The sequence below is a fragment of the Morus notabilis genome, unplaced genomic scaffold (assembly GCF_000414095.1).
Source record: "Morus notabilis unplaced genomic scaffold, ASM41409v2 Scaffold825, whole genome shotgun sequence".
Lineage (NCBI taxonomy): Eukaryota > Viridiplantae > Streptophyta > Magnoliopsida > Rosales > Moraceae > Morus > Morus notabilis.
In genome coordinates this window covers 256,862-268,380 of record NW_010358062.1, presented here as the reverse complement: position 1 = coordinate 268,380, position 11,519 = coordinate 256,862, and the positions used below count along the sequence as shown (strand labels likewise).

The window sequence follows — 11,519 nt, the reverse complement described above, 5'->3', positions numbered from 1 at the left end:
TAAAAGTCTTATGAAAATTTTTGTTCGGACCCGATATGTGTTTCCACGCTTCTGCACCCGAATTCAATTCGGAAACCAACATGAAGATGCGAGTTCGTGATTTTCTCCCATTTATGAGTTTGTGATTTTCTTTTGTTTTGTGAGTTTGTGATTTTCATGGTATTTTGAAGTCTCTTCACCCGCATGACTTTAAGTTCACTCAAATTGCTTGGTTTGATCCATATATTGGCTTGAGGTTTGGCCTGAGAAAAAGTACTCAGAGGGATGTTTGAACTCTGTATGAATAAGGCACGATCATTTTTGTGTATTTTTCATGTTTTTTTTATTGTGATTTGATTTAAGAAAGTTTTTGGATTTTTGAGTAAATATTGTATTTCTAAGTAAATACATCACTGAATCTAATTTTAAATTTAGTAAATTTTGCATTTATCAGTAAATACTTCACTAAATTCGAGTTTGAATTTGGTAAATACTATATTTACCAGTAAATATTTCACTAGATTCAAGTTTGAATATGGTAACTACTGTATTTATGAGTAAATATTTAACTAAATACAATTCCTAATCTAGTAAATATGCTGGTAAATATGGTATTTACATGGTATTTACCAATCGCCGGAACAGGTTGCCAGATTTTCAGATAAATATGGTATTTTCTGATAAATAAGGTATTTATTGATAAATACAGTATTTACCAGTCGCCGAAGCTAGTCATCGAAAAACTTTGGCTGCCAGATTGGTTGTTAGTCGCTGGAAAAATGTCGTCGGAGACAGTGGCCTGTCGCCAGAGCCTTCTACGGTGGACTTAGACTATAAGGAGAAGGGAGAAAGAGGGAAATAGGCCAAGACTTAAGATGAATTAAAATTAATAGGCCAATAGTTTACATAAGTTAATAAATAGGCCAAATTACTGTTTTTGTCCATAACTTGTCTGGTTATGAACCATAACTTGATAAGTTATTGTTCATAATTCACGATTTTTATCCATAACTTGTCTAGCTATGAACCATAACTTAACAATTTTGTCCATAATTTATCTGGTTATGAACCATAACTTGACAAGTTATGGCCTATTAATTTATATAACTAAAAATTGGCTTATATACTTTCTTAAGCTTTTCATATTGACCTATTTTCTACTATATCTGTAAGGAGAAGAAGAAAGAGGTGGGAGGCTTAGGGGTATTTTTAGATTTTTAAATAACGTTTAAAACTTAAAATATCAAATTATGCTATAATCTATCATCTTTAAAAAATATGCTATAATTTACTAAACATTCTACTAAATATGTTATTTCCCTCCTTCCCCATAAATAAACTAGGAGATTCAATTCTACTTAACTTTGATTGCAGATTTGCCACAAAACATAACAAATTTCAAATTTAACATTTAATTGTCACTAGTTATACATTAACATTAACTTTCTTATTTTAATCATTATGTCCTTTTGAAATTTTTTTCATTATCATATGCTTGGTTTTACGAGTTTCAAAACATTATAATAACGAGAAAAAATAAGTATAACATCTCAAATGATATTATGCTTTATTTTATTGCACAAAATAAATTAACACATCACCAATATCATTTTGTAAATATAACATTAGTATTAGTATTTGTTTTGGAGAGAGACGGAGTTGTTCTTTTAGAGTGTAACTTAAGTGTAGTTTTTAAGTTGAATTTGAGTTATAACTTGAGTTGAAGTTGTAACTTGAATAAAGTTGAGTAAAGTTGAATAAAGTTGGAACTTAAAAGAACGTGAACTTGAATAAAGTTGAATTTGAGTTATAACTTGAGTTGAAGTTGTAACTTGAATAAAGTTGAGTAAAGTTGAATAAAGTTGGAACTTAAAAGAATGTGAACTTGAATAAAGTTGAAACTCAAGTTATCTTTTTTTGAGTTTTTTAGACAAAAGAACAACCCCTAAGGGGTTGTCCTTTTACAACAAAACTCTGAAAAAGTTTAAACTCAAGTTACAATTTTATTCAAGTTCACGTTCTTTTAAGTTTCAACTTTATTCAACTTTATTCAAGTTACAACTTTAAACTCAAGTTATAACTCAAATTCAACTAAAAAACTACACTCAAGTAACACTCCAAAAAAACAACCCCTAAGGCTTTCATTTCATCGATTCGAATTTACAATTCGAGTTTTACTATAATAAAAAATTTTCAGGAATAGTCACATCTAATTTTTTTATTATAGTAAAAAACTCTCACTTAAAATTACATATCAACTTAAATTAAAAATTTAAATTAACGAACTAAACGGGATGTAATTTTACATAAAATTTGATATGCTTGTAAAATCAACCAAGTCAAATTCTCTTTAATTTTTTTTTTAAAGGGAAAATATTGGGGGCTAATTAGCACGACAAGTATCTTCCGTTTCCTCGGCTCAGGTTCACAATTTAAAAACCCTCCAAAGCCCTCCATAAAACGGAGTGAAATTACTCTTCGTCTTTCTCGTCTGAATCTCTGCAATTATCCGGTACGCCAATCCTTTTATTCTTTCCCCGTCAATTTTCTTTTCGCATTTCCCATAGTAGTTTTTTTTTCTTTGATATTAGTATTGGTCTTTCAATCTGCTTCTCGATATATTTTTTTTTTAAATTAGGGCAAAGCTTCAATTTGTGGATGATTTCATATGCTACAATACTAGTTCATGAATTTTTTAGATCATCCGAGAATAATTCATTTTAGTTTTCGGTTAAACGAATAATTGATTTGGTAAACTTCTACCGAGCAAAAAACAAAATTAATAAAGAAATGATAAACGTTTATTCGAGTATTTTGATTTTGATTTGCAAGCTTGTTATTGTTAATGGAAGAGAAATGGCGTCGAGGATCGCTGCAAGATTCGCATCTCGGAGGTTCTCAAGTGGTGGCAAAATGCTAAGCGAGGAGGAAAAAGCTGCCGAGAATGTTTATATTAAGGCAATCTTTCAAATTCCCTTCATGTGTTTATTATGCATTTCAGCAATTTTTTAGTTATGTCTGGGATTTTTTTTTTTTGGAAATTTTGTCGACCCTGTTATTTAATTATAAACTTCAGGCTAATTTTGTATGATTCTTTGGTTGATTCCCTGTTTTATTGAATCTGTTAGAACAGTTTCATATTCTCAGATTTCTGTTTTATATTAAGTAATTTCGGTTATACAAGTCCAATTAATTAGCTGATTTCTAGGATTAGTCTTTATGATTTGAAGGAGGAGGATTCTTGTTCAAGAAGTTTGAAAGTTGTTGCTGAAATCTGCATTATTATTATTATTGTTATTTTAATTCTTTTCCCCCACAAAGAGAAAAGCGTTCTTCTATATCCTTTAAGGAGTTGCTGAAAATGTAAACGATATGTTCGAATGCATATCTTTCATTACTGTGTGCTGAAGTGGGAGGTATTCCAGATTTTTCTTTTTTTTGTCTTTTTTTTTTCCTCAGTGTTTAATGTGGTAGGCTGTCACTTTTATTCTTCACTAGTTGAGCTATCGAAATGAACATTGTTGATAGCTTCTGCCAGACATAACGTACCTGCTTGAGGTTCCCTTTGAGGGCTACGAGGTGAATGCCCGATGCTGTTTAGTAGGATGGCATTGTACCCTCAGTACCCTTGTTTCTATTTATTTGCTTAATGCCTCTGAATACTTTTTGATGAAGGGATTTTGGATGAATTGTTTCCAATTCAATCTGTTGCCCTTATTGTTACCAATTCAATCTGTTATCCTTATTGTTGCCAATTCAATCTGTTATCCTTCTTGTTGCCAATTCAATCTGCAACCCTTTTTTTGTCTTTTTCAGAGTTGGAACTCACAGGCAAAACTGTTTTGCTAGATTATATTTGTTACCCTTGGAAACACCCATATCTTATGTATGTAAGTATGCATGCATGCATATATGATATGTAGTTGTGAGTGTTGAAATCTTAATTTACACTGACGAGGATCCTTAGGTCTCTGAGAATTGTAGCATGCCTTTCTACAATTGAATGAATTCCAGTGTGGGCACTCATACATATTTGTGAAGTTTATTTTGTGATTACCTGCGATGATCATACTTAAAGAGGAAAGAAAAAGTAACCAATTGTGTTTCAAATCCTTTTCAGATTGACATTTTTTTTTTCCTGTCAGAATAACAGAGTCGATCTAGTCTTGCTTATTTGACCATATCCCTTTTTCTCTCAACCTTCTCATCCCCTCACCTCACTGGAATCTCCATTATCCTCTGTGTGGAAATCCGGATTCTTTCTTGATCTCTAGGAACCGGATCTTCGTTGATTTATAGAGTATTTGCTAGCTGTAAATTAGTTGTAATTAGTTTCCTAGAATAAAGGATTTGGTATTTACTTACCGTTTCCTATTTTAGGCAGTTTCTAGTTTTATGTTTTCCCTGTAATTTTATTTATTGGCTGTAATATTGAACCAGAAATGAATGAGAATTTCATTCACAATTTCTCACATGGTATCAGAACACTCTCTGAACCTCTAAAAATTTCTGATGACCAAGTATGGGATGGCTGGTGAAAAGCTAACTGAGCCCTCCACTGAAGGATCATCGAAACCAGAGGCAGCCATGATGGATATGAGAGTATCCAAATTCCCATTATAGGACACAAATTAAATGGGAATAACTATCTTCAATGGTCACAATCTGTCAAGATGTTCATCTGCGGGCGAGGAAAGGACGAGTATCTCACAGGAGAAATCGTTCCTCCAAAGGATGGTGATCCGAAGTACAGAATGTGGAAGGTGGAAAACAACTTGGTAATGTCCTGGCTAATCAATTCTATGACTAATGAAATTGGCGAGAATTTTCTCCTCTACAGAACAGCACAGGAAATCTGGGAGGCAGCAAAGGAATTCTATTCCAGCAAAGAAAACACCTTAGAGATATTCGAGACTGAAAGCAGTCTTCATGATCTTCGGAAGGGGATCTTAATGTCACTCAATACTATGGCATTTTAACCCGCCATTGGCAACGGTTGGATGTATTTGAGGAACATCATTGGGAATGTCCTAATGATGCAAATAAATTCAGAGAGATAGTTGAAAAGAAAAGGATATTCAAGTTTCTTATGGGACTTAATAAGAATCTTGATGAGGTTCGGGGCGAATTCTAGGAATAAAACCCTTGCCCAGCATCCGTGAAGCCTTCTCCGAGGTGCGAAGAGAAGAGAACATGAAGAAGGTGATGATGGGGGATGTTCTGGGTAATCCAACCGCAGATCAAAGTTCAGCCCTTGCTGCTCGAGGTTTTCAACCTAACAGCAGTGACAATTGGGGAAGGAAGGGAAGAGCATAGTGTGAGCACTGCAGAAAACCTAGCCATACCCGAGATACCTGCTGGAAAATCCACGGCAAGCCTGCAGATTGGAAACCTTCAAGGCCTGCTCCTGACAAAGAAAGCCGTGGCAATCATGCTTCAGCAGAAGAAGGAACACCTTCCATCGAATCAAGCCCTTTCAGCAAAGAACAACTTGAGACCCTACAAAAAATGTTCTCATAACAGAATACAAGTCTCAATATCATTGGAACAGGAACAGTAGCACAAAAAGGTAATCACATTAGTGCCCTTACTGTAAAATCCAAGAATTCAAAGTCATGGATTGTAGATTCGGGAGCCTCTGATCATATGACAGGAGATATCTCAATGTTTCACAAGTACAATCCATGTCAAGAAAACGTTACAGTGACAATAGCCGATGGATCTCACTCTGGAGTAGCCGGAACAGGTTCTATTATTATTTCAAAGGACCTTAGTCTAAATTTTGTCCTCTATGTCCTGAATCTTGATTGTAATCTCTTGTCCATCAGCAAGCTAACTCGAGAACATAACTGTGTTGCTAAGTTTTCGTCAAATTTGTGTGAATTTCAGGATTTGACTTCGGGGAGGACGATTGGCAATGCTAAGGTGTATTCCGGACTATTTCTTCTTAAAGCTGAGGGATCTCCTAGAGGACAAACTCATAGTGCAGTACGTGTTGAGTCAAATAAAAGTCTTTTTCCTTCCAATAAAGACAATACTATTATGTTGTGGCACTATAGATTAGGCCATCCTAATTTCTTGTATCTTCAAAAATTGTTTCCAACATTTTTCAGAAATAAAAATCCAAAAATGTTTCAGTGTGAAGTGTGCCAATTCTCTAAACACACTCGTATACCTTATCGCAATCTTCCATATAGAGCATCACAACCTTTTTTGATGATTCATAGTGATGTGTGGGGGCCATCTAGAATAAAAAATATCGTGGGTACTAGGTGGTTTGTGTCATTTGTTGATGATCATACTAGAATCACATGGTTGTTTCTTATGAAGGAAAAATCTGAAGTTGGTCCAATCTTCAAAAAATTCAATACCATGATTGAAACCTAATTCCAGACAAAAATACAAGTATTGAAAACAGATAATGCAAAAGAATACTTTGAAATGACTCTGGGTGATTACCTTGATAGTCAGGGAATTGTTCACCAAAGTTCATGTGTCGACACACCCCAACAAAATGGGATTGCCGAAAGGAAAAATAGGCACCTTCTGGAAGTTGCTCGATCTCTTATGTTTACCACACATGTTCCAAAATTTTTCTGGGGTGAAGCAATGTTGACAGCTGCTTACCTAATAAACAAAATGCCCTCTCGAGTCTTGAATTTCCAAACACCGCACCAGGCACTTCTCCATTCCTTTCCAAATACTCGTCTCTTATCCAACCTTCCCATGAAAATCTTTGGTTGCTCCACATTTGTCCATATATATGCCCAACACAGAAGTAAAACTTGATCCCAAGTCACTCAAATGCATCTTTGTTGGGTACTCTTCCAATCAAAAGGGGTATAAATGCTATTCACCTGTCACAAGAAAGTTCTATAACACCATGGATGTTACATTCTTTGAGCAACGACCCTATTACAAAATTGGTATTCAGGGGGAGAACTATACTCAAGAATACCAATCTTGGGATATTAATACCCTGGAACCATCTGGAGCTCTTAATTCAAATATCTCAGAACCTTCAATTCTTCAATCCAGTCAAATCCAACCCGAGCTCGGGTTATCCCAACCAGTCCAAACAGAGTCACCTCAACAAAATCATGACCTTACTTCAGCCACTCAATCTGAATCTCATTCCCAGGCAGAATTCCAAACACCACCTGCAACAAAAGAGTTTCGTGTTTACACTAGGAGACCCAAAGCTCAAGAAGGAAGAGAAAGGCTGACACCTGATCAGAACCATGAATCCAATCCGAATCTTGAATCTCAGAATTCACCAGGTAACACTAGTTCTGAACTCACACCTGTCAATCCTCCTATTGATGATAGACCTATTGTCTGGAGAAAAGGAAAAAGGTCGTGCACTGATCATCCGATTTACAATTTTGTATCATATAAAGGATTGTCACGTAGTCACTATGCCTTTGTTAGCAATCTTGACAAAATACTGGTTCCAAGCTCAATACATGAAGCACTCAAAGTACCAGAGTGGAAGGAAGCTATTTTGGAAGAAATTCAGGCACTGGAAAAGAATGGAACTTGGGAAATATTGGAGTTACCAGCAGACAAACGCCCCGGTTGGTTGTAAATGGATCTTCATAGTCAAGCACAATGTTGATGGCAGTATAAACAGATTTAAGGCCCAACTTGTTGCTAAGGGGTTTACTCAATCTTAGGGAATTGATTACCAGGAGACCTTTGCTCCTGTAGCAAAGCTTAATACAGTTCAAGTGTTACTTTCTCTTGCTTCCAATCTAGACTGGCCGCTATTTTAGCTTGGATGTGAAGAATGCTTTCCTCAACGGGGATTTAGAAGAAGAAGTGTACATGGAGATACCACCAAGATTTGAGAGTGGAACAACATCCAATAAGGTCTGCAAACTCAAGAAGTCGCTATATGGTCTAAAGCAATCACCAAGCGCATGGTTTGACAGGTTCACTAAAGCTGTAAAAAGGTTTGGGTATGATCAATGTCAGACAGATCACACTATGTTTGTCAAACATGCAGCCTCTGAAAAAAAGGCAATTCTCATTGTGTATGTTGACGACATAATTCTGACTGGAGATAATCTGGAAGAAATAACCAAACTGAAGAGTTTTTTAGCAAGGGAGTTTGAGATCAAGGACTTGAGGACACTTAAGTACTTTCTAGGAATGGAGATAGCCCGATCAAGAAAGGGAATTTCAGTTTCTCAGCGAAAGTATGTGTTGGACTTGTTGAACGAAACATAGATGCTTGGATGCAAGCCTGCTGACACTCTTATGGATCCCAACATAAAACTGGGAAGAAAGGATGACAGTGCACCGGTTGACAAAGGAAGGTATCAAAGGTTAGTTGAGAAACTCATTTATCTCTCCCACACTAGACCTGATATTAGTTTTGCTGTTAGTATGGTGAGCCAATTTATGAACGACCCAACAAAAGAACACATGGAGGCAGTATACAAGATCCTGAGATACTTGAAAATGACGCTAGGTCAAGGATTGTTCTTTAAAAGGTCAGAAAGGATGGAGATTGAGATCTACATTGATGTAGATTGGGCTGGGTCTGTTACAGACAGAAGATCAACATCAGGATACTGCACATAAGTCTGGGGTAATCTAGTTACGTGGCGAAGCAAGAAGCAGTCAGTAGTGTCTCGAAGCAGTGCAGAGGCAGAGTTCAGGGCACTAGCTCATGGTATCTGTGAAGGAATGTGGTTGAAGAGGGTACTTTGTGAACTAAAGATTCCCATTACAAAACCTATGAGAGTGTTATGCGACAATCAGTCAGCTATCAGTATAGCAAAGAATCCAGTTCATCAGGACAGAACGAAATATGTCGAGATTGATAGACACTTTGTCAAAGAGAAAATAGAGGCTAAAACGATATCACTTCAATACATTCCAACCACTCAACAAATAGCAGATATTCTAACTAAGGCCGTTCCCAGGAAGACTTTTGATGAACTTAATTCCAAGCTAGGATTGCTCAACATCTACAACCTAGCTTGAGGGGGAGTGTGGAAATCCAGATTCTTTCCTAATCTCTAGGAACCGGATCTTCTCTGATTTATAGAGTATTTGCTAGCTGTAAATTAGTTGTAATTAGTTTCCTAGAATAAAGGATTTGGTATTTACTTACCGTCTCCTATTTTAGGTAGTTTCTAGTTTTATGTTTTCCCTGTAATTCTATTTATTGGCTGTAATATTGAACCAGAAATGAATGAGAATTTCATTCACAATTTCTCACACTATCGAATGAGAGTATAAAGAAAGCATGAGGGGAAGAGGATGAGTGACTGGGCGAGAGTTGTAGAATGGAACGAGGTGAGAGTGGATGAAGGAAGAACAGATAAGAAGAGAGAAAGAGAAGATAGAAAACAAGAGGGGGGTAGAAAGAAGAAAATAGATTAAGATTTGATAGGAAAGAGGAGAGCATGAGGATGGAGAATATAGACTTGGCGGGTCCTGTGGGTTTGTTTCATACTATCATTCAACAATAATAAAATAATTTTTCATTTTGAAAGTAGGTAGTATTTATAATATGAATCAGATGTATGGGTTGAGGGAAAGTTTAAAAACCAAAATCATATTCGTGGATGGTTAAGGTTCTTTGAAAGGAAAAGTCTAATGTACGTCTTTGATGATCGTTGTCTATGTCAAGTTGATGCGAATTTTTGTATGATGTAGACTATCTCTAATTATATTGGAAGAAGCTGCTTAATTATATCTGTCTGTGTTTTCACAACTGTGTGAAACTTTTTATTTGCATTAAGTATTTACTGCTTCAGTTTTTCTGTGCCATTGTCTTAATTCCTATTGCAATGGTGTCATCTTTGCAATTTCAGAAAACTGAGCGAGAGAAGCTCGAGAAGCTAGCACGCAAGGTATGCTCAGAGTGTACATTTTACCTTTCTTTTTTTTTTTTTTTTTTTTTCATTTTCTGGTCACTTATATTCACCTGAAAAATTAAAGATGATCATTACTTTGAACTATGGCTCTGAAAGCTCTACTGGTGACAAAGTTTGAAGTGTTTTTCCAAATCTAGGCATATGATTTATTCGTTGCGGAATGAACTACTGAAAATAAGATATATTCATATGCTTTGCGTATCTGCCAAGATCAGTCGAGTAAGAACTCATTTGATGGCACACTTTAATCTACCCTGTCAAGACATGGATAAACCATTCTTGTTTTCTTTCTTTTTTTTTTTTCTTTTTTTTTTTTTAATGCCTTTTATTATCCTATCCTTGAGTTTAGCCTGCTCAGGTTTTCTTGTACACTCTTAAATGCTTTTTGTATTTAAGTTTTTGGCTCGTTCGTTTCACAATTTGAATCACAACTCAAACTTTTTATTAGTGTTTTCTCATAAAATTCAATTTAACTTTTTTATTATAGTGTTTTCTCTCATGTAAATTTACTTTTCAACTCAAGTTCTCAACTCGAAGCACGGGCCCTTTGTATTCTAGCCTTTGAACCGGATGTGTGTTTCAGTCTCATAAACAAGTCCACTTTTTTTTTTATCCAAACTTGTTGCCTTTTGTCTCTTCTTTGTGTTCATTCTGTTGCCTGTGCTAAATGGTTTGAATGGTTCCAGGGCCCTAAACCAGAAGAGACAACTTCTGCAAGCTCTGGGGGTTCGGCAACTGAGGCCAAACCTAATTCGGCTTCCACTTCTGGAGCATCAACTGAAAGGGTATCAACTGACAAGCACCGGAACTATGCAGTTATTGCGGGTGTAATCACGGCTTTTGGAGCTCTGGGATGGTATCTCAAAGGTAGTGAAAAGAAGCCGGAGATCCAGGAGGATTGAGGTTGTTAATGTGCTTTCGATACAGAATAACTGATGGAGTAGACTCTTCTGGTTTTCAGAAGTGATAGACTGACAATAAACTCGACTATGCACCATCTATATTCTTTGCTCCTTCAGATATATTGTTTTGCCAATATATCACAATCATAACCTTTTATCTGTTTTTTCAAGTATTTTCAAGGTGTTATTTTTTTTAAAAAAAATTCAGTCGATCAAGCTTCATGGGCAATTTATTTTTCTTTCACTGAATGCAACTTCACAAGCAATTGATTTAGGAGGGGCAGTGAAAAATTTCATTTCAAACAAAAAAAAAAGGGAAGGAAAATGAAATCAGTATAGGACATATGGTTTATGAGCAAAATCAATACTGGTTTTAGGAAAAGATAAATCTTCGGGTGCGTTTGAAACTCGTTATAAAATGATTTTATTTTTTATATAAAAATAAAAATAAAAATATTTTCAATCTCAGACAGAAATTATTTTTAAAAATGAGTTTGATAGTTTTATTAAGAGATTGTTTTCAGTATAAAAAAATTCATTAATGTCTCTCTCTCTCTGCTCAAGAGAGGAGAAAACAGAAACAAAAAATAAAAAACAATTAAAAATTATTTTTCATTTCTCTCATGTTTTACACTAAACTAAAAAATTGTTTTTATTTCTGTTTTTTATCTTTAAGTATGTCAAACGCCGTTTCTCATGCTTTTATTTTTTTTCTCAAAAAACGTGAAAAATAAAAATAAAACCA

The 11,519-nt window shown here is 35.3% G+C and overlaps 1 protein-coding gene across 1 annotated transcript; it reads left to right on the top strand.

The window, feature by feature from the left end:
* The first annotated feature begins 2,363 nt into the window (after positions 1–2,363).
* LOC21405147 (uncharacterized protein At2g27730, mitochondrial) lies at positions 2,364–10,981 on the top strand. Its single transcript, XM_024161267.1, has 4 exons — positions 2,364–2,491; positions 2,832–2,937; positions 9,810–9,848; positions 10,559–10,981. Exons 2-4 carry the CDS (start codon positions 2,836–2,838, stop codon positions 10,772–10,774), a joined length of 357 nt encoding a protein of 118 aa, XP_024017035.1. The 5' UTR covers positions 2,364–2,491; positions 2,832–2,835; the 3' UTR covers positions 10,775–10,981.
* The last annotated feature ends 538 nt before the right edge of the window (positions 10,982–11,519 follow it).